Raw genomic sequence first — 24,668 nt, 5'->3', positions numbered from 1 at the left:
CGGGACCCTTTTTTTGGTCCGCAGCAGAATCGGATCGCATGGGTGTTCACACCATGCGATCCGATTCCTGTCCGAGTTTGCAGATCGCACTGTGATATGCGAACTGATCTGGGGGTGTCATTAACATTTCACTGACACTCCCAGCAGTCCGCATAGGGCAGTGTGAACTGCCGGCGGGAGGCATGCGATGCGGGAAAACGCCGCGGATTTGCGGCGTTCCCGCATCGCTCCGGTGTGAACCCAGCCTAACCCTGCTTTAACATTCTCCACAACTTTAACCCTGACCTGTCTGGTGTGTTCCTTGGCCTTCATGATGCTGTTTGTTCACTAAGGTTCTCTAACAAACCTCTGAGGACTTCACAGAACAGCTGTATTTATGCTGACATTAAATTACACACAGGTGGACTCTATTTACTAATTAGGTGACTTCTGAAGGCACTTGGTTCCACTAGACTTTAGTTAGGGGGTATGAGAATAAAAGGGGCTGAATGCAAATGCCCCCCCCCCCACTTTTCACATATTTATTTGTAAATTATTTTGAAAAACATTTATAATTTTCCTTCTACTTCACAATTATGAGCCACTTTGTGTTTGTCTAGCACATAAAATACCAATAAAATACATTTACGTTTTTGGCTGTAACATGGCAAAATGTGGAAAATTTCAAGGGGTATGAATACTTTTTCAAGACACCATATCTATATGTATATATATATATATATATATATATATATATATATATATATATATATATATATATATATATTATTTTTTTTTTTTTTTATTAAAATGTATTAAAGTAAAAAAGAATAAAAAATAAACTAATTAATGAAAGTGTATTTTTTCCCAAAACATTGCGTTTGAAAAAACGCTGTGCAAATACCGTGTGACCATTTTATTCTCCAGGGCCTCTGCTTAAAAATATACTGTATATACATATCTATATATAATGTTTGGGGGTTCTAAGTAGCATTCAAGCAAGAAAAAAAATATATTTTTACATGTAAAAAAAAAGTGTCAGAATGGGCCCAGCCTTCAAGCAGTTAATAGATTAACAGGAAACCTCCATATACCCTCCCTATAGCTACAGTTGATCCAGAGGAAGGCATTTATTTAGAATTGCTCATTATAATAATGTACTATAATAATATACATATTAACATAAAAGAGGCAGCCATGTTCTTCTCTCCAAGTTTTGCAGCGTGGTACGGTTCCAATGCTGCAGTTAGGAATATAAACGATTTTCCCATAGCTCGCTATGTAACCACACACACACATTACCGGTGGATTTGACCCTTTTTTAGGGTTTAAAAATTATGATATCAACAAAAGTCACTTCTACATTATTCTGCGAAAAAATTAAAAATAAACACCTGTGAAGTACACATTGCTGTTTTTCCAATTTTACCTAACCAGCAGCTCACTGCCACAAAACATTCTAAGGGTGGATATATCCTTTAAAAAAACATTCTTCTTTATCGTTCATCCAAATTTCACCCACCCATAACAAGGACTGCATCTTTTTTTTTTTTTTTTTTTTTTTTTTTTTTAAAGGTTAACCCTTCCATTGCTACACTGTTTACAAGAGCTGATGTCTTATCTGAGCTTCCACTTTTTTTCCCCCCCTTTTAAAAGTTGTGAAACTCAATGGGCCAATCACAAGTGTTTGTGGGTGGGGGCAAGACAGTCCTCCACTGACTGCGCTGCTGATGTGCATCACTTCATGTTCGTCCTCAGTGCAGGGCAACAGGTAAGAAAATTTACTGACTTTCTATACAATCGGAGAACATTTCATCTAAGATTTTACAAACTGTGCGCTGGGCATGCATAACATAGAGCAATGTTTCAAAATATTTTAGTTCCTCTTGGTTTTCATTATTATTACAAGTTGTATGTTGTAATCCGCCATTTGTAACAGAGATGTTTAGAAATTCTTTGTGTGATATGTGAAGAATAATAGACGTATATACAGAGCTGGAGCGCTAAGGCTGACCATACACTATACAATCTGATTCTACAATCTCTGTACAATTAGAGTTACCCAAACTATGTAATATAAGCACAAAGCTAAGGCTTCATTATTTTTATTATTATAATTATTTATTATAATTTTATTTATTTTTTTCATTCAAAAAGCAGCAATATGCTCTTCCTAAAGCTCACTACACAAGTTACAATGTGATTTAGATCTTCCAAAAAAAAGTGTGTAGTACAACGAGCTGCCTGATTGGGTACAAATTGATTGGCTAGTTTAGGTAGATCCTCCAATTACATAGTTTTGTTAAATCCCAAAAAGTTGGTTGTACAGAAATTGTACGGTCAGATTGCAATGTGTATGGGGAGCTGAAATAATTTGCATGTTTATGCTGATATATATAGTCCCATTTTTTTTTTTTTGTGTTATGGGAAATGTGAATGTGATCCTGTGGTCGATGACAGATGAGAGGCTGGCAAATCGATAGGAAGTGTTATTAGAGTGAAAAATTTCTGCAGCATCTGTCAAACGTCCGTCATTAAATTTGGGAAACAAGAGCCGTTATATTATGGGATCACTCTGAACATTTATCTACCTCTGACACTTTTTTTGCAGGTTTTAAGAGAATGTTGATCCAGTCTCATTTCCCGAAGGAGTTTACAATCTAATAATCCCACGAGCAGGCACACGAGTAGGGTCTGGAAGCCAATTACACTATTACTATGAATATGGGAACCCTTTGTGATGGCCACAATGGGTGTACTTCCATTATTATATAATATAAAATAATATAATATAATATCACATTTATAAAATGTATTTTATTACATGTTATATTTTATATGTGATATTTTATTTTATATTATATTTTACGTGAAGTTACCTTGTAATGTAACATCACATATAAGATAATATGAAATATGCTATCACATAAAATATAATATCTAATATAGTATAATATGATATCACATATAATAAAATATAACATATAATTTAATAGAATATTACATGCTATAATATACTTTATTATATATTTTATGTGATGTTAGAGTATATTATATGTGATATTATATTTGATTAGTGATTATATTTTATGCGATATTCTATTATGTTATATTATATTTTATTATATGTGACATTGGGGGTTATTTATGAAAGACAACTCCACTTTGAACTGCAAGTGCGCTTGGAAGGGCAGTCGCTCTAAATCTACGGGGTAGATCTGAAATGAGGGGAAGCTCTGCTGATTTTATCATCCAATCATGTGCAAGCTCAAGTGCTGTTTTTTATTTTCCTCACATGTCCCCCTCAGATCTATAGTGACTGCACTTCCAAGAGCACTTTCAAGTGCACTTGCAGTGCAAAGTGGATTTTCCTTTAGTAAATAACCCCCATTATGTTATACTATATATGTTACAATATAACATCAGATATAATATCAAACAAAATATATTATAATATCAAATATAATAAAATATGATATATAACATCACATAAAATATAATATTGCATTTAATAAAGTATATCATAACATGTGATATTGTATCATATGTTATATGTGGTCTTATATTTAATTGTGATATTATTATATTAAATATTAATTATTATATTAGATATGATATTTTGTGTGATATTATAGTATATTTGATAATATATTATATGTGATGTTATTTTATAATATAACCTCACATAAAATCGAATGTAATATAACATCTAATATAATATCACATATAATAAAATATAACATAATTTAATATAAAAGAAATACATTTTATAAATGAGATATGATATGATAGATTATATTATATGATATTATATGATAATATATCAATCAAAAATATAAAATAAAATATAATATAGTATAATATAATACCACATATAATATTGCATATAATATACAGTAACATCACAAGTAATAATATATGACATATAATATAAATATAACAATATTGTATAATATTTCAAAAAATTCAGTAGGGAGAATTGGAATCCTTGGTAACGGCCACATCAGGTGTCTAAGCACATCTAAGGAGTTGGCAGGCAACCCTACATCACCTACCGAAACTGGAATATTAGTTTTGGGTGGACAGGCCCTTTAAATGCCTTGCTGGTTAGTTACCCCTGTTACAGCCTGTACTATGCGTATTCTGCCCCTTGCTTGATTTGCTGTTGTCAGCAGGTTTCCCTGAAAGTTCTAACAGAAGTTCTTTCTAGCCAGTCCCCTTCTTTGCTACAGAGGAAAAAAAGCTGCTTTTCTAAGTAAGCCCAGTCCAGATACATATGACGTAATGTATGTTTACTAGTTCTGTAGCATTAGGGCCAAAATAACGATTATGGTCACTTTTATATGATAGTAGTAATGCCATTTAGAAAACTGAATCTATATTTGGGGTGATGGAATTCCAAGGAGCAGGTAGCCAAGAACCTACAGCAGGGGTGCCCAACCAGTGGCCCGTGGAGCTCTCTGATGTGGCCCTGCGACCTCCTTCTGTGGAATGGCAGATTGGCAGAAAGCCGGAGGGCTTTCACACTGGAGCGGTGCGCTGGCAGGACAGTGAAAAAAGTCCTGCTAGCCACATCTTTGGAGCGGTGAAGGAGCGGTGTATTCACCGCTCCTAAACCGCTCCTACCCATTGAAATCAATGCGACAGCGCGGCAATACCACCGGCATAGAGCCGCTGCAGCGCCGCTGGAGCGGCGCTATGCGGGCGGTTTTAACCCTTTTTCGGCTGCTAGCGGGGGTTAAAACCACCCCGCTAGCGCCCGCAGACCGCCGCTAAAACGATGGTAAAGCGCCGCTAAAAATAGCGGCGCTTTACCGCCGACGCTCGCACCGCCCCAGTGTGAAAGGGGCTTTAGTGTGAAAGGCCCCTTTCACACAATCGGTCCAACTCAATCGAACCCTCCATTTATCTCTATGAAACAGCAGATGTAAACAGATTTTTGTCCTTTTACACCTGCTTACCTGCAATCTGATTTGCTAAAAACAAAACAAAAAAACCCAGAAGGGGATCAATCCCCTTCCGTGAGATCGGATCGGAGGACCCATAGAGTAGAGTGGGTTGTGTCCGTTCTGCACAGACCTGTCATCCACCTGCTCTGCTCATTGTGGCCCGCGACCGGCTACCAAGTCACTTAAGTGGCCCTCGATCTTCAAACCCATGCCCTACACTATAAGAAGAATCTCGGGTTGAAGTGTTAAGGTCCTAGGTTCCATTTTCACCAGGAACAGAACATAACGTAGTGAGAGATACTAGAGCATTATATTGTATTTCCAGGCAAAACCTTTTTTTTTTACATTTTGGATAGAGCGGAGAAGGGTTAGACCCTCCTCTGTTTGCCCTGGTTACTATTGTCACAGAGAAAGAAAGTGAGGGGAATTTCATATGTTAGAGTTGTCCCCAGAACAAGACAGGAGGGTAACTATTCCAATGGGAACAGCCATCTTTTACAAATTAATGCTTCTGCTTGTGTTTTTTTGCATCTAAGCCCATGCACATCAATGTTACCCAATGGGAATCTCATTCTTTTCAATGCATGCTATTCACATCTCCATGTTCAGTCAGTGTGAAAACTCGAAAAGGTGAATGAGCTTTTTTGCAGCTGTTTTGCACAGTTTTGGCCCCATAGACTTCAAGGGATGGACAATACATGCATTTTCACACGTTTTTGCGCCTGAAAAGCTATCACGTTCAGGAGTTGTTTCAGGAGGCATGTAGACTGGAATGTGTTTCAGGAGATGTGTGAACTAGAACATTTTTCACGAAACGTGTTGACATGACCATGTTTCACGAGACATGTAGACTTATGTTTCAGTAGACATGTAGACTAGAACATGCTTCAGTAGAATAGAACATGTTTCAGGAGACCTGTAGACATGAACATGTTTCAGGAGACCTGTAGAAAAGAACATGTTTCAGGAGACCTGTAGAAAAGAACATGTTTCAGGAGACCTGTAGAAAAGAACATGTTTCAGGAGACCTGTAGAAAAGAACATGTTTCAGGTGGCCTGTAGAAAATAACATGTTTCAGGAGACCAGTAGAAAAGAACATGTTTCAGGAGACCTGTAGAAAAGAACATGTTTCAGGAGACCTGTAGAAAAGAACATGTTTCAGGATGTTTCAGGAGACCAGTAGAAAAGAACATGTTTCAGGAGACCTGTAGAAAAGAATGTGTTTCAGGAGATATATAAATTAGAACATGTTTCAGAAGATGTGGACTAGAACATAGTTCACAAGATGTCTAGATAGGAATTAGTTGCAAAAGACTTGTAGACTAGCACATGTTTTAGGTGACTTGTACACTGGAACATGTTTCAAAAGACATGTGGACTGGATTGTGTTCAGGGCCGGGGGGCAATTACCCCCCAGGCAGCTCTGATGCCTCATAAAAGGGTCAAACCACTTCTGCTGCAGACATGCCTTTCTGGTGAAGAGGAGTAAAAATGACAAGGTGAGAGCGCCCCCATTGATGGTGTACTCTGTGCCTGAGTAGAGGCCGGCTCCATGCCACACTCTCCTCCCCCAGTCAGCCTTAACCTAGCCGTCCCCTGCAGCCCCCAGCTTTCTCTTGCTGGCAAGTTCAGGAACCCAGAGTCAGTGCAGCAGGTGCTGTCCAGCCCGACGTGCCCAGTGATCAGAAAGTACCTGGAGCAGAGATTCAGCTTCTGGGCATGGGGTCAGGAGGAGGCAGGGAAGAGAAAGAGTAGGAGGGAGGCCTAGTCACTGCTCCATGGGCCTCTGGGTTGAACTTGCCCCCTGGGTCAAAAGTTGCCAGTCAGCTCCTGAATATGTTGCAATGGACATGTAGACAGGAACATGTTTCAGGAGACCTGTAGATAAGAACATGTTTTATCAGGCCTGTAGAGTAGAACATGTTTAAGGAGACCTGTAGATTAGAGCATGTCTCAAGAGACCTGTAGACAAGAACATGGAGACGCCATCTGTTCTGTGAGCAAGACGATGGTTTATAAGTGAACACTGTTTTTAACACATTCTTTATTTTGTAAGTGCACATCCTTAAGGGGAAGCTGTTTTATAAAGGACGTTAAAGTTATTTTTTAATGAGATTACGCGTGTCCTATCCTTCCTCTTTTTGATTTGCTGGCTGTTCGGAGCGGGTGCTTTGGATTAAGGAGAGAAGATTTCTTTGGAGGCAGTCCACATGAAAACTCATTTATTCAGGGAAGCCTATCCCACACCCAGCTAACTGTCCCCGAGCCACCCCATCAAATCATTCTCTGCAGCGATTACCTTTTGTACCACCACCCCCTCCCTTTAGAATGCAAGCTCTACGAGCAGGGCCCTTCTATACCTTTTGTATTGTACTGTAATTGTGTTGCCCCCCCCCCCCCCCCCTATACATTGTAAAGCGCTGCGTAAACTGTTGGCGCTATATAAATCGTGAATAATAATAATAATATGTGTGGGATAGACATACAAAGATAAAGGAATTTATCTGGTAAGAGGCTTTCTAAAAGGGGGTTCCTCTACACACTACCCCCTCTCGTTGCTGTGTTGCACACATGTGAAGGTGTCATCTTTTGGTGTCACTAAAATCCTCATCTTAAGTGTGCTATATGGACTACTTTATAACAATATCTATTAACATTGTGCATAGACTAAGAATGTGGAAACTGACACTGAATCTTCCTTTGGGTTATTTATTTAAAACAGAAACAGAGTCTTTCAATAAAGGGTAGAGGGTTAGGAGTAAGTTCAGGTACTGTAGACTGCAAAAAATAAAGGAAGTCCTTATAGAAAATCCAGAGAATAAAGACCGTTTCACAACTGGATTTTACAACCCCAGGATAGACCTCCTCTCACTAGGTCTAGCAGCCGGTAGGGTGTTTGACAAAGTCTCTGCCACAGACTTGTGATGTATACTTGAGCGTTACTGAGGGACGTAGATAAATTTAAAGAGCTATCATACGGTACCAGGTTCTCTCAGCCAATCCGGCGATACCGTATGAGCGTGGATCCAGGTTGCGTCCTTCAACTAAGCCTCCAGGCTCCTTCAGAGAAACCAGCCTTGCAGCATGACCTTCTCCTGAAGAGTCCTCCCCTGGGGTTCTGCAGTTGCTGCGCCTCTCCCTTCAGATGAGACGGCACCGGACAACCCTTGGATCAATAGGCCCCCGAAATCCATTCGGGCCTGTCCCTGCAGTTGCGTTGCCTCGGGCCAGCCGGCCCCAAGACTCGGAATGCATGGTTCTGCTCCCCAGGCCAGGAGAGCCATGGGCTGGGTCAGGAGGACCACCAGAACCGAACAGACAGAAAATCAAAGATGGAACCCCGAACCACGTGGTGTCGGAACCTTAAATACCACCCCCCCAGAATGCACAGCAGGAGAACACTACCACTGGGCTGGTTCCGCGAGAATAGTGGCATTCAATACACCCAGCTAAACTGCGTTCCTACTCTTGCCTGCGGTGACAGCGACACCTGCGGTCAAGGAGAACCCAGTGCAACCCAGCTGGACTGGTACTGAAACCAGAAATTTAGAGAAAAAGTCCTGAAACCCAACTGTGGTTTCAGGCAAATTAACTTTAGAAAAAAACATAGCGCCTACTCGTCAGGAGCCAGCGCTACATACAGATAGAATTTATAATTTCATTATTATGTAGTTGCTATATTCTATTTGATTTCTTCGCTCACTATGTGCTTTTACAATGCTACAAGCAGGTATTATACCTGAATGAGGTCCAGTGTTTGTCCTATGGTCCTTGTAATATCAAGGCTTGCAACCAAAAATTCATCTGGGGAACAATGGCCAGTTACGTCATTCTAACTGCTCACCAGCAACTGGAACTTGAGTTCCTCTTGAGCAAGGAGTGTATTCATCTGTGAATAACAGAGCTCAGGCTATGCCCGGCCAATTATGTCCAGTGTAGAAAATGGCCAGTTAAGGACTTTATATAAATTGAGCAATGTAGAAGAAATACCCTATAAAAATAAAATAAAATGTAAGGGTAGAAAATACAGAAAATGTTTATTAGCTGGTATGATGGGACCTTACTTCAAGTGCATAATGTCACTTTCAAGAGAATTCCTCTAATTTCCTGTTGTGTCTACAGAACAGGAAGTGAAGGGAAATTTCCCCATTGGGACACAAGTGGACAAAAACTTAAGAGGCATTTTAAAGTCCAACAGAAGAAAAAAAATATTCTAGAAAAGGAGTAATGGGTAACTTATTCCTGGGCTCCTGTAGGCTTCTCCCATCCGTGTGACCATTCCAGCAAAGCCTCCTCTCTGAGGTGCTCCTGGCCGTGGTTGCATGCCTGCCTCCTCCATGTACATTACATACCCTATTTCCCCTAAAATAAGACCTAGCGTGATTGTCGGTGTTGGCTGCAATATAAGCCCTACCACCCAAATAAGCCCTACTCTGTTTTCTCAAAAATAAGCCCTACCCTGAAAAGAAGACCTACAAGGACTTTAACTAGGGCTTATTTGGGGGGTAGGGCTTTTATTGCAGCTATCACCGACAATCACACTAGGTCTTATTTTAGGGGAAACAGGGTAGTAGGTAAGGTTGAATAAAGACAATAGTCCATCCAGTTCAACCTGTTTAGGTGCATGTGTCAGTGTCTATAATCATTTCCCATATCCCTGTATGTTGTGTTCTTTAACCACTTCAGCCCTGGAGCATTTTGCTGGCCAAAGACCAGAGCACTTTTTGCGATTCGGCACTGCGTCGCTTTAACTGATAATTGCGCGGTCGTGCGGCGTGGCTCCCAAACAAAATTGACGTATATATTTTTCACCACAAATAGATCTTTCTTTTGGTGGTATTTGATCACCTCTGCGGTTTAAATTTTTTGCACTATGAAAAAAAAAAGCGTAAATTTTGAAAAAAAAAAACGCATTATTTTTTACTTTTTGCTATAATAAATATCCCCAAAAAATATCTAGCAATTTTTTTTCCTCAGTTTTGGCCAATACATATTCTTCTACATATTTTTGGTAAAAAAAAATCAAAAACGCAAAAAGCATTTATTGATTGGTTTGCGCAAAAGTTATAGCGTCTACAAAATAGGGGATAGTTTTATGGCATTTTTATTAATATTTTTTTTTACTAGTAATGACGGCGATCAGAGATTTTTATCATGACTGCGACATTATGGCGGACACATCGGAGACTTTCGGTGCTATTTTGGGACCATTCCCATTTATACAGCGATCAGTGCGATTAAAAATGCACTGACTACTGTGTAAATGTGACTGTCAGTGAAGGGGTTAACCAGGAGGGGGCGCTGTAGGGGTTAAGTGTGTCCTAGGGAGTGATTCTAAAAGTGTGGGGGGGGGGGGAGCTATGTGTGACACTAGGCAGAACGGGGAAATGCTTGTTTACATCAGCATCTCCCCATTTTTCCTCTCCGTGAGACGATCGCAGGTACCCCCGCGGATATCGAGTCTGCGGGACCCACAGTCAGACCCACGGAGCTCGTGGCCGCGCACGTGCACCTGCTATCCAAGCCTCATGAGATCACATACATTAACGTGATTTTGCGCAGCGGAGCAAACCTGCCGCAGTAAAACTGCAGCGGCTGATCCGCAAGTGGTTAAGATGCACGTCCAAGAGTTTGTTAAAAATATGCATACTTCCCGATGACACCACCAATTGTGGAAGAGAGTTCTAAAACCTTATGGACCCAACAGTGAAAAACCCCCTATGTAGCTTAAAGAGGAAGTAAACCCTGATGGGTTTTACTTCCTTTTTTGCCCCCTGCATAGCCTGCAAATTAAAAGCATAATGCATACTAGCCCATTATGTGACACTTACCTGCAAACTAATCCATAAATGTCCCCTGTGCAGGCTGCATCCATCTTCGCCCCTCTTCCTTCTGGGGGGGTGGGGGGGGTGCGGACTCCGGCTGTGACTGGCCAGAGCCACGTGACGTCACTCCCACCATTGAGATACTTGTAAATTGCTACCATGTCCCCTCTCAAGTGTCTTTTCTCCAGAGAGAATAAATTTAGCATTGCAGTCGTTCCTCATAATTAAGGTCCTTAATTTCATTGTCCTTCTTTGGACTCATTTGGACTCTCTCCAGTTCCAGCACATCCCTTCTGAGGACTAGTCCTGCATCAATAGTGCCATCATGTAATGACCGATAAATCATTCAGCGTACACTTTCCTATAGTGTATGGCCAGCATTAGGCTATGTTCACATTTATGTGCGTTGGGAATGCGTGTTTAAAGTGGAGTACCCCCACCACGTAAAAAAAAAATAATTAAAAGTCAGCAGCAACACATACTGTAGCTGCTGACTTTTTATTTATGATTATTATTCAGGATTTATATAGCGCCAACAGTTTGCGCAGCGCTTTACAATATGAGGGCAGACAGTAAACTTACAATAAAAATCAATACAGGAGGGATCAGAGGGCCCTGCTCGTTAGAATGATAGACACATACCTGACCAGGTATCCAGCGATGTCAGCACCCCAGCCAATGTTCCAATCGTCTCCCGGGTGCTGCCGCTGCCATTCATAGTATGGGAACCCGGCAGTGAAGCCTGTTCCCTACTGTGCATGCGTGAAGCTCGCTGCGCTCTTACTGGCCCAGCAGCAGGAGAAGGAGGGCGTTTCCCGCTGCGGCGAGGTCTGACAGAAGTAGGGATGGGTACCTGTCAAAAACCCCCGTCAGGTACCCCCCCCGAAAGGTTCCAAATGTGGCACCGGAGAGGGGAGAAAGAGACCGATAAACGCACGCTTTCCTGACACGCTCAGAAACATGATTTAGCAAGCACGCGGTGGTGACAATAATTATTAATGGCACCCCCATGGATCTGCCAATACATGTGTTTTTGGTGCTAAAACACATGGTTGTCACAGCACCATGTGTTTCGGTGCAGCGCGATTTTGTAAACGATTTTGCAAACAAGTCAAGGTCTTCTGTGTATTTCCTACGCATAGGGCAGCTCTTTGAAGTGAATGGGTAGTATGAGTAGAGCCTTAAAGAGGAGGTCCAGCCTGGGTGAAAATATTAAAGACAGCAGGTACAAATGTACCTGCTTACTTTTAATATTAGGGCACTTACAGTACCTGTCCAGGGAGCCCACACAGTCGACACCACAAACGATCTTCAGATCCACTCCTGGGTACTGCCACCTCCATTCCTGGTAAGGGAAGGTGGCTGGTTCCCTTCTGAACATGCGCTAAGAGCGCTGCGTTTTGTAATTGTCCCAGTGGCGGGTGAAGGAGGAGGGGGGCTGAACTTCTGGGAGATCGGGCTGTGGCTCCGTCTCCAGAAGTGGGGAAGGGGGACCTGTCAAAAACAGGTCCCAATTCCCCCCTCCCCCAAAATGTGGCACCAGAGGGGGGGGGGAGGAGTGTATAAGCGGAAGTTTCACTTTTTGGTGTAACTCGGCTTTAACTTCCACCCTTCCCTTCCGTACAGATGGCACAATCAAGTGGCTAGGCCTTCTGACGTACAGCTAGCACTGAGGGGAACCTGGGGCAGCATTTTCTCCAGGAATAGGAACACAAAATTAACCATTTGGCTTTGTGCTTGGCATTTCTGCCTTGCAGCACTGGGTCCCTGGTTCTTATCCTGGTCAGGATAGTATTACCTGCATGGAGTTTGCATGTTCTCCTTGCCAGCGTGGGTTTCCTCTGGGTACTCCGGTTTCCTCCCCCTCTCTAAAAAACATGCTGGTAGGTTAATTGGCCCTAGTATGTGAATGTATGCATGTGAGATAGGGACCTTAGATTGTAAGCTCCTTGGGGACAGGGATTGATAGTGCTGTGTAAATTGCTGACACTATATAAATTTTTATAATAATGAATCATGTCCCATGCCCTTGGTCTATTATAGTTCCCCCCCAGGTCCTTCCAAAGCAATGATAAACTTTCTATGGAGCTCTGCGTACTGTAGTGTGTGATCTGAGCCAGGACCAGCTGGGTGTGACTCCACAATGTTCACTGATAACACCCCATGCATGCATTATCTCTTATATACACCCTGCGTCTGCTAGATAGTCCTACCTACTCAGCAAAACCAGGATGGGGGAAAATGCATCAGATCTGAGTATCCCGTACAGTAATGTCCTATAATGATGACTGATCATTCAATGAATCATTGCTACAATTATACTTTATTTTATAAAGACCTAAAAATGTGCAAAAAAAATAAATAAAAAATCTGCACTTTCCTTTACATTAAAAAACAAAGTGTCTCCTTCACCACACATATGACACATCACCCTCTCCTAGCAAACGTAAAGTAGAAGTATGGGGAAAGCTTGTGGGGCTGTACTTCTCTTGCGGATCACAGGAGTGCAGTTTGTTCTGCACCCCTGTGACCCATTTTCAGCTGACAGCGGGCTGTAGAATGCTGACGGCTGATGTCACAGAGCCAGTCAAGGCTTGGGAGGGGGGGGGGGGGGTAGAGCAGAGAGCCAGTGACTGACAGTCACCAGGGAGCTGTGAAAACTGAGTGATCAGGGGGACAGATTCTACATCCTGGTAGGCAGGGTTTTCAGAGAATAGGTGCAGAAACTCCTCTTTTCCAAGTCACCCCTTGTCTCCACCTCCTACCCACCTCTGAGCACCGTTCCTTGGTTCCAAACCCTACCCACCTCCGAGCACCATTCCTTGGTTCCACCCCCTACCCACCTCCGAGCACCATTCCTTGGTTCCACCCCCTACCCACCTCCGAGCACCATTCCTTGGTTCCAAACCCTACCCACCTCCGAGCACCATTCCTTGGTTTCAAACTCTACCCACCTCCGAGCACCGTTCCTTGGTTCTATCCCCGACCCACCTCCAAGCACCATTCCTTGGTTCCATCCCCGACCCATCTCCAAGCACCATTCCTTGGTTCCACACCCTACCCACCTCCGAGCAGCGTTCCTTGGTTCCACCCCCTACCCATCTCCGAGCACCATTCCTTGGTTCCACCCCCTACCCACCTCTGAGCATCGTTCCTTGGTTCCAACCCCTACCCACCTCTGAGCACTGTTCCTTGGTTCCACCCCCCACCCACTTCCGAGCACCATTCCTTGTTTCCACCCCCTACTCACCTCTGAGCACCGTTCCTTGGTTCCACCCCCTCCCTACCCAACTCTGAGCACCATTCCTTGGTTCCACCCCATACCTACCTCCAAGCACCGTTCCTTGGTTCCACCCCCTACCCAACCATTCCTTGGTTCTACTCCCTACGTACCTCCGAGCACCCTTCCTTGGTTACACCCCCTACCCACCTCCCAAGACCACTGCTTTTAAAGAATACAGAAGCAAGTAACATTTATGGCACTAAGTAATTGGTATGTAACTTGTTATAGATAACAAAAAAAGCAGTAAAATCAATTCCCTGCAGCCAGCAACAATAGATCCCCCCAGCAAAAATGGACCACCCACAACAAAATACCCCCCTCCCCAGTAACAATAGATCTCCCTGCAGCAAGCATCGATAAACCCCCCCCCAGCAACAATGGGCCACCTACAACAAAACACCACCCCCCTCCGTCAGCAACAATCAACCTCTGGCAGCAACAACAGATATGTGTGTATGGACACATAAGGACACATAAGGTAACATGGAGGGGCTTTTAGATGCAGTTAAAAAAACGTCAGACACCACTATCAGCAGCTGTAAAAACAAAGCAGAGGCAAGCATACAAGGTGTGGTAAGCAAAAGCAACCAATCAGAACCCACTTTTCATTGTTTCCTTATGGCTGTAAACTGATAACAATTTAATATGATTGGTTTTGGTTGCTGCATTGTAAAATCTTCTTAGGTATCTTAGATCTTCACGCAGCCCTTCATTGGTTCCCCTTTTTACCAGTAATCCCTCATGTGTAACCACATGCAGGATTTCCTCAACTAATTGTGTTTTCCCAATGAGTGAGGTTTCAACAAATCACTTAACTGTTACTCAAGCAAAGTCATTACACATCGAGCAACGGTTGATTATGTCACCACCCGAAAGTCGCAGAGATCGAAACATGAAAGTAAAATGGTATTAGGCTAGGTTCACACTGCTGCGATGTACGAGATCGGATGTGATTCGCACCGCACTGCAAATCACATGCAATCTCTGTGCGATGCAGATAGTATGGCTGAATTTGCATCGCATCCGGCCCAAACTCGTACAGGGCCCTTTTTTTTGGTCCGCAGCAGAATCGGATCGCATGGGTGTTCACACCATGCGATCCGATACCTGTCCGAGTTTTCAGATCGCACTGCGATATGCGAACTGATTTGGAGGTGTCATTAACTTTTCACTGACACTCCCAGCAGTTCGCATAGGGTAGTGTGAACTGCCGCCGGGAGACATGCGATGCGGGAGAACCCGCAGTGGATTTGCAGCGTTCCTGCATCGCAGCAGTGTGAACCTAGCCTAAAACCCAAAATCAAACATTTATTATATTGCATCTCACCACTTCTTATGCCGCGTACACACAATCAGAAATTCCACCAGCAACAGTCCGATGTGAGCTTTTGGTCAGAAAATGCGATCGTGTGTGTGCTCCATCGAACTTTTGCTGGTGGAATTTCGGCCAGCAAAAGATTGAGAGCATGTTCTCAATTTTTGGGTCGGAAAAAGTTCCTATCAGCTGTACAAATTCCGACGCGCAAAATTCCTATGCATGATCAGAAACAATTCGAAGCATGCTCGGAAGCATTGAACTTAATTTTCTTGGCCCATCCTAGTGTTGTACTTCACCGCGTTCTTGTCGGTCGAAAGTTCAGAGAACTTTTGTGTGACAGTGTGTATGCAAGACAGCTTGAGCGGAATTCCGTCGGAAAAACCATCCAAGTTTTTTCCACCGGAAAATCCCCTTGTGTGTACGGGGCATTAGATGTAACAGTTGCATTACTTTTTTAGGCCCAGTTCACACTAGTGTGATGTCAGATATTGTATGTGAGTCGCACCGCATTGCTGTGCACATCCACATGCGATGTATGTGCTATGCGATTTCAGCCATAGATGTATGACTAAAATCGCATTCGCACCAAAATGGTTATGCTTTTTTTGGTCCGCACTGGAATCGGATCGCATGGGTGTTCACACCTATGTGGTTCGATTCCTGCACCGTTTTACAGTTCGCACTATGATCTGCGAACCAATCTGGGGGTGTTGTTAACATTACCTTGACACCCGCAGCGGTTCACAGATCTCAGTGTGAACCACAGAGCGATGAGGGAAACCACACTGGATTCACCTGGTTTTCACGTCTGACTAGTGTGAACCGCGCCTAAGTCTGTTTTTTAAAAGCACAAGCTATATCAGTGACAGAGGGGAGACAAACCATTTACCGCTGGCAGAGGTGCTTACAATGATCAGCTTTTATTGATGTAAAACCTTTATGCCAAAAAGGAAAAAAATATTTTCTGTAACTGCGTTTCAAGTGTTAGAGGGCTTCAATGTGTTAGTGTAGTTAATTCTACTACTAGTGCACATAACAATCCCCCTTCCCCCAGACTGACAATGCTGCTGTCCAAGTGTGCCTCCTGTGCTCCTTCATCCAGAGCAGGGGGAGGTTTAATACAGGAGGTGTGTTACTGGTCAGATCACCAGGGAAAAACAGAAGGGAAAAGCCTAAAAAGAAAACGAATGCAGCCACCACATCTAATGATTGGTAAGCTGAAATATATTACATTTTTGGTTTTGCGCTTAATCTGTTTAGGTCTGCACCATAGCAGTTTTACTGCTACAGGGTGGCACCTGATCTCACACACACACATATATACACACACACACACTATCTCACAAAAGTGAGTACACCCCTCACATTTTTGTAAATATTTTCTTCTATCTTTTCATGTGACAACACTGAAGAAATGACACTTTGCTACAATGTAAAGCAGTGAGTGTACAGCTTGTATAACAGTGTAAATTTTCTGTCCCCTCAAAATAACTCAACACACAGCAATTAATGTCTAAATCGCTGGCAACAAAAGTGAGTACACCCCTAAGTGAAAATGGCCAAATTGGGCCCATACTGTCAATATTTTGTGTGGCCACCATTATTTTCCAGCACTGCCTTGGGCATGGAGTTCACCAGAGCTTCAGAGGTTGCCACTGAAGTCCACTTCCACTCCCCCATGACGACATCACAGAGCTGGTGGATGTTAGAGTCCTTGTGCTCCTCCACCTTCTGTTTGAGGATGCCCCACAGATGCTCAATAGTCTTCAGGTCTGGAGACATGCTTGGCCAGTCCATCACCTTTACCCTCAAGTTTCTTTAGCAAGGCAGTGGTCGTCTTGGAGGTGTGTTTGGGGTCGTTATGTTGGAATACTGCCCGGCGGGCCCAGTCTCTGAAGGGAGGGGATCATGCTCTGCTTCAGTATGTCACAATACAAGTTGGCATTCATGGTTCCCTCGATGAACTGTAGCTCCCCAGTGCCGGCAGCACTCATGCAGCCCCAGACCATGACACTCCCACCACCATGCTTGACTGTAGGCAAGACACACTTGTCTTTGTACTCCTCACCTGGTTGCCACCACACAGGCCTGACACCATCTGAACCAAATAAGTTTATCTTGGTCTCATCAGACCACAGGACATGGTTCCAGTAATCCATGTCCTGTAATCTGCTTGTCTTCAGCAAACTGTTTGCATGCTTTCTTGTGCATCATTTTTAGAAGAGGCTTCCTTCTGGTACGACAGCCATGCAGACCAATTTGACCTCAACCTCTGTAGCAATGCTGGCAGCACTCATAGGTCTATTTCACAAACACAACCTCTGGATATGATGCTGAGCACGTGCACCCAACTTCTTTGGTCGACCATAGCGGGGCCTGTTCTGAGTGGAATCTGTTCTGTTAGCCACTGTATGGTCTTGGCCACTGTGCTGCAGCTCAGTTTCAGGGTCTTGGCAATCTTCTTATAGCCTAGGCCAGTGATGGCGAACCTTGGCACTCCAGATGTTTTGGAACTACATTTCCCATGATGCTCAACCACACTGAAGTGTGCATGAGCATCATGGGAAATGTAGTTCCAAAACATCTGGAGTGCCAAGGTTCGCCATCACTGGCCTAGGCCATCTTTATATAGAGCAACAATTATTTTTCAGATCCTCAGAGAGTTCTTTGCCATGAGGTGCCATGTTGAACTTCCAGTGACAAGTATGAGAGAGTGAGAGTGATAACACCAAATTTAACCCACCTGCTCCCCATTCACACATGAGACCTTGTAACACTAAGCCCTTCTACACATGGTCGGACATTCCGACAACAAAATCCGTCAGATTTTGTCTGACGGATTTTGTCCGAAACTGGTGTTGCATACACACGGTTGGACAAAGTTGTCGGAAAATCCGATAGTTCGTAATGTGATGACGTTATTTCGTTACGACGGGACTACGTTCAGGCTAGTAGCCAATAGCTTTGGTCTAGGAATTTGACCTGAGCATGCGTGTCACTTTGTCCGATCGGAATTCTCTACAAATGATTGGACAAAGTCAGATCGGATCATGTTGTAGGAAAATTTTATAGCCCAGCTCTAAAACTTTGTCGGTCGGATATTCCGACGGAAACAGTCCGATGTAGCCCACACATGGTCAGATTATCCGACAACACGGTCCAATCAGACATTTTCCATCGGAATGTCTGACCATGTGTACAAGGGCTTAGAGTCACATCACACCGGGGAGGGAAAATGGCTAATTGGGCCCAATTAAGAAATTTTCACTTAGGGGTGTACTCACTTTTGTTGCCTGCGGTTTAGACACCGTTTAACAAATTTTTCAGAATATTCATAAATGTGCAAATTCGTAAATGCACAAATTCGTAAATTCAAAAATTCGAAAATCTGAAATAATAACTAACTAATAATAACTTAACTGTTAAATTATAGATATTAGAGTTTCCTTTCAAATTTGGCTGTTAGTGAACATAACGAATACAAATTTATCCGAAGATCCGAATTATCCAAAATAACGAATGCCGTATCTAAACAAATGGAACGTAAATGATTAATAATAATAAATAACAATGATAAAAACGTTTTATTATTAGTATTATTATTTATTAATTAATTTGTTCTGTTCCATTTATTTAAATGCGGCATTTGTTTTTTCGAATAATTCATAACTTTGGATAAATTTGTATTCGTTACGCTCACTAACAGCCAAATTTGGAAGGAAATTCCAGTACCTATAATTTAATAGTTAGTTATTATTAGTTAGTTAGTTATTCTCCCAAATTTTCGGATTTTCTTTCTTATTTTCAGATTTTCGAATTTACAAATTGCGATCACAACGAATGACCCAAAAAAAAAAAACAAACAAAAAAGAAAAAAATAGAAAGAAACAAAAACAAAATCATTTTACGTCAGTGCATATGTCTAGTCTGGATAGGAGGAACCCATAAAATGGGTGTGGTCGGAAGGCCCCATATATTTAAGGCAGGATCAAAGTGGGACCAACCTCAAAAGTCGGAGTGATTTGTGCACGCCTATCCGGACAGTGGGCAGATGAAATGCAGAGCACAAAAAGGGGTTAGCAGCGTCCCAGGATCATACTGTTGGTAAGTATGTTAAAGTGACCCTGTCAACAATCAACACTTTGCAGACTGCTCATATCATAGTGGTTGTAAACCTCAGACATGGAATATGAAGAAAGCGTATCCCTCTATAGTGTGTACTTGTCTCAATCCAGAGCACTAAGTGTCATTTCTGTCTGCTACTTCCTCGCTCTGCTATCAGCAAGAGAAAAGATGTTCCTGTTTGAAGGGGTGTGTCCCTTCCCTCCAATCAGCTCTCAGACCTCTCCTTACTGAACTCTGCAGTGTGTAACTCTCCACCCCCTGCTTTCTGAAAGTTCAGACAAGCTGTAAAAATTCTAGACTTTGAATGAGAGAAGAAAAGTCTGCAGATAAACAGGTACAGCTTATATAGGAGGATTTGGGTCATCTCTGTATACCACCTGAGGCCAGTCACTTCACTGGGTATATGTAAACGTTTACAAGCACATTAAAATTTATGAAATTAGTATTCACTAATGCTGCAATTCATGGTTTTCCCCTATACCCACAATTTCTACTTTTTTCCCAGATACCCTGATATTTGAACATGGCTTCTTTCATCAAACTCTGTCCCTTCTACACTCGGGACCCCACAGTGTTCCTGCGGGTAGCTAAACCCACCGTCCTGCGCAGTGCAGAGCGCTGTCCAGTCTTGGTGTCACGCGCCTTGTCCACTACTGCAGCTAACCAGCAGAGGTCCATAGACTCCACACCACCTACTGGAAGTAAGTCATAATGCTATAAACTGGGTGGATGCCATTTTGATAGCTGATTACTTATTACTATTTTATCAGTGAAGACCTGTCACCTATATACTGCTAGTACAGGGGGCTAGCTGCCTCAGGGGCAGAGAGATAGATTATAATAGAAGAGATCCTGGTCTATTTTTGCAATAACAGATGAGTTATAAGAAAGAATTTACCAATGGTTTATACTGGTCATGGGCAAAACCTAGAAACGGTCAAAGAATACACTATGTGTATTAATAAAAAATTGGTGTGGAGGAACTCAAGTGTCTCACACAGAGCCCTGACCTCAACCCTACTGAACACCTTTGGACTGAATTAGGAAACCAATGCGAGCCAGGTATTCTTACCCAGCACCAGCACATGACATCACAATTGGGCTCAAATACACTCCAAAATCTCATGGAAAGCCCATCGTTTTGGATTAGGATGTAAAACAAGCTTGTATAGGTGAGGTCGTCAAGTAGACACAAGGTTGTGGCTGTAGACTTCTCAGTTCTCAAAGCTACTACACCAGGATATGGATCCTATACCACCTAGTTCTCAAAGCTAATACACCAGAATATGGATCCTATACTGTTCAGTTCTCAAAGCTAATACACACAAATATAGTTCCTCTACCGCCCAATTTTCAAAGCTAATACACCAGGATATGGATCCTATACCGGTCAGTTCTCAAAGCTAATACACCAGAATATGGATCCTATACTCCCCCCCCCCCCCCAGTTCTCAAAGCTAATACACCAGAATATGGATCCTATACCCCCCGGTTCTCAAAGCTAATACACCAGAATCTGGATCCTATACTGTTCAGTTCTCAAAGCTAATACACACAGATATAGTTCCTCTACCGCCCAATTTTTCAAAGGTAATACACCAGGATATGGATCCTATACTGCCCAGTTCTCAAAGCTAACACACCAGAATATGAATCCTATACCACTCAGTTCTCAAAGCTAATACACCAGGATATAGTTCTTCTACCACCCAGTTCTCAAAGCTAATACACCAGAATATGAATCCTATACCACTCAGTTCTCAAAGCTAATACACCAGGATATAGCTCCTCTACCACCCAGTTCTCAAAGCTAATACACCAGGATATTGATCCTATACCGCCAAGTTCTCAAAGCTAATACACCAGAATGTGGATCCTATACCGCTCAGTTCTCAAAGCTCATACACCAGGATATGGATCCTGTATCGCCCAGTTCTCAAAGCTAATACACCAGGATATTGATCCTATACCGCCCACTTCTCAAAGCTAATACACCAGGATAAGCCTTTGAAAAATAGTTTTGAAGCTGAAAATAAAAATTCTTATCCTTGTTTGAAGTTTCTTGAACTGAGACGATAATATACTGTATATTCTACAATATTTTTTTAGCATATATTAACATAGAGTAAAATATGTACTTATTTTTCAGTCTCTTATGGAGCCTCCAACCGACGCACCCTGGCTCAAGCAGCTCCACAAGCTGCCACTGCAAGTGCCAAGTGCCCCTTTATCGAGACAGAGATGGAGAAGGGTGAGAGTAATATTGTCCACAAGGCAGGGCCTGAAGTGCAGGAGGATCTTAAAACCTTCAAAACTGGTATGTACTGTCCATAGCTCCCAAGTGTCCCCCTCTTATCGGGCTGTAGTTTGGAAACCACTGATTTAGTCTATAAACCTCATCCTAATCTATCTAGTCTATTAGCCTCGCCCCAAGAATCAGTGCAGCAGTTTCAAGTGCTATATCAACCTTTACTAACAATGGTGGTAGTAATGAGACTTGTCTTCTTCCAGATGTCCTCAGTTCTCTCCTGTATGAAGTCCAGTCCAGCCTGAAGAAGAAGTTCCTTGGTACTCCAGTGAAAAAAGTAAACCTTGGAACTGGGGCCCCTCTCACCCCCACTCATCTAATCAAAGAAAACATGACAGGTACAGACCAAATGTATTTAAAGTGTTATGCTGTATGAATATGTAATTTTATGTTACACCTTGTAGCTTTATGTAAAAACAAATATTTGTATGATGCCATGAAATATATAACGGCTAAAAACAGATACAAATAAAAAATTGCACCACTTGTTTTTCAAAGCATTGTGCTGCATTTTGCTAAAGAAGAGGCACACTCAGAATGAACAGGCTACATGTTTATTTTTAATAAATACATATATGTTTTACTCAAGTGTTTCCTAATTATCATCCACATCAATATATCCTAGCAATAAACATTCCTCAACTGAAGCAGCAAAGAAGTTTCACCACTCTGCGCTCTAGTGACTGCTTGCACCTCCTGAAGATAGAATGCCTGGCCAGAAATAAGCCTGTCCATGCTCTGTGTATAGTAGGAGTCACCAAACTTTATAAACAGCACGGACAATTTACTGTTCTTTAAACTTTGTTTGGGGGCCAGACTGTAGCCAATAAGAGTAGAAAATGGCCCAGCATTATTGGGAGTAGATCATATCTCAGGATTGATGGTTGATGGTTGGTGGGGGGAGGTAAAAATTACATAGCACCTGTGGTAAGTAGGAGGAGGAATACTGCACCATTGGTGGTATTAGTGGGAGAAATGATGCCTCATAATCAGTGTCAGTGGAAGGAATAGTGCCCAATCATTGGTGTCCATGGAAGAAATTCTGGCCCAATGTGGGCATCAGTGGAAGGAATAGTGCCTCATCATTGGTGATAGTGGAAGGAGTAGTGCCTCATATCAGTGGAAGGAACAGTGCCCCAAGGGTCAAATAAAGCTAAGCAAAGGGCCACATCTGGCCTGCAGGCTGCATTTTGGAGACCACTGGTATATGCCATAGAAAGAACAAGCAGCTGCACACTGATGGGGTCACTTAAATCAAATCAACTTTCTTCCACAAGACACATTGATGATTGCACATCATACAACTAAGCCATACGGATCAATGCGTCAAAGAGAGCCATCAGTATGTTTTGTCTTGTGGTATAAAGTTCATTTTGATTTACATAGCTTCAATGAGTAACCCATGTTGTCTACCACGGTTACCATGAAGTAGACTGTATGTGCATTCCTGACGCCATACTATGTCCTCTTAGGTGGAGCTGCCTTCGGCTACGATGAGTTCTTCGACCGGAGGATTGAGGAGAAGAGGCAGGACCACACATACCGGTTGTTCAAAACTGTGAACCGCAGGGCTGACGCCTACCCATTCGCTGAGGATTTCTCTGACCTCCAGGGCAGCAAGAAGGAAGTGTCCGTTTGGTGCAGCAATGACTACCTGGGCATGAGTAGGCACCCTAAGGTGCTGCAAGCCATTGCGTGAGTACTGACGTAATAAAGTAGACCTTTAACATGAAACAGAAGCTTCAGGCAAATATTTAGCATGATTCCACAGTTTGCTCATTTAGCTCTAAGGGTACTTAGTTCCACTAATTTCTGGCCATCCAGGCCACTACTAGAATCCATATAAAAATTCCCATGTCAGAGGTAACATCCCAGGAGGCAGCACAGACCTTTAACTAGCTCTTTCTTGTAGCTTATTGTACCAGCTTTTCCTATGATAATAATAAGGCACTGCCTCTGCTATACAAATCAGGCAATCACATTCTCCAAAAACACAATTTCTGCCTTTAGGAAGACTCTCAAGGAGCACGGTGCTGGAGCAGGTGGAACCAGGAACATTTCAGGCACCAGCAAGTTCCATGTGGACCTGGAATGTGAATTAGCAGACCTGCACAATAAGGATGCAGCTTTGCTCTTCTCTTCATGCTTTGTCGCCAATGACTCCACTCTGTTCACATTGGCAAGGATGCTACCAGGTAGGTGCAATAGTAACCATCACTTGATCTAGCCAATAAATGTACCATTATAGGAAGACAACATTAAAACCCCTCATTGTGGAGCCATATGTTACCTCTTCCTAGGCACTGGAGAGTGTTGAAGATCCCAGTTACATGATTTTTAGTAGGAATATATAACCTGTCTATCCTGCTGGGGTACTTCTAATTCTATTGAAAATTTTGGAATTGTTTGCAGGTTGTGAGATTTACTCTGATGCTGGAAACCACGCCTCTATGATCCAGGGCATCCGAAACAGTGGCGTGGCAAAGTACGTTTTCCGCCATAATGACCCTGATCACCTTGAAGAACTGCTCAAAAAGTCAGACCCTAAGAAGCCAAAGATTGTTGCATTTGAGACTGTCCACTCTATGGATGGTAAGTCCTCAGTCTTCATATTGGAATTATTGTTGTCTGCATGGACATCTAAACTATTATAGTGTTAGAGAAGTTATCACTGTCACATGTCTTTTCATAAAAAGGAAAACATCAAAAGGGCCCACTTCCATCAAGAACCTATTTTTTTTGTTCATTTGTAGCAACTGAGGGGTACTGGGTGATAAGGTCACAAATCACTGAGCAGAAATTGGTTAAAGGTACATTACAGAATGTTTGCACAATACGGCCATTTTTGGTCACATCGAGGATTGTTGGTGTGTGTTTGTA

General features: G+C 42.6%; 1 protein-coding gene across 2 annotated transcripts in view; it reads left to right on the top strand.

Annotated features, from left to right (window-relative positions):
• The first annotated feature begins 1,671 nt into the window (after positions 1-1,671).
• ALAS2 (5'-aminolevulinate synthase 2) overlaps positions 1,672-24,668 on the top strand; it is a 42,914-nt gene continuing 19,917 nt past the window's right edge. For both annotated transcript variants that reach the window (XR_013274323.1, XM_077479516.1), the window contains exons 1-7: positions 1,672-1,750; positions 19,986-20,181; positions 21,630-21,797; positions 21,992-22,126; positions 23,261-23,483; positions 23,799-23,983; positions 24,201-24,380. Coding sequence is in view for 1 of the 2 variants with exons in the window: in XM_077479516.1 (XP_077335642.1) it covers positions 20,004-20,181; positions 21,630-21,797; positions 21,992-22,126; positions 23,261-23,483; positions 23,799-23,983; positions 24,201-24,380 (1,069 nt within the window). In the remaining variant the exon portion in view is untranslated. The remainder of the gene's footprint in view (positions 1,751-19,985; positions 20,182-21,629; positions 21,798-21,991; positions 22,127-23,260; positions 23,484-23,798; positions 23,984-24,200; positions 24,381-24,668) is intronic.

The sequence above is a fragment of the Lithobates pipiens genome, unplaced genomic scaffold (assembly GCF_037356315.1).
Source record: "Lithobates pipiens isolate NorthernLeopardFrog02 unplaced genomic scaffold, aLitPip1_a1.2 Scaffold_1, whole genome shotgun sequence".
NCBI classification, from domain to species: Eukaryota; Metazoa; Chordata; class Amphibia; order Anura; family Ranidae; genus Lithobates; species Lithobates pipiens.
Note: the sequence above shows the minus strand (reverse complement) of the source record. Positions and strands in the feature narration are given on the sequence as shown.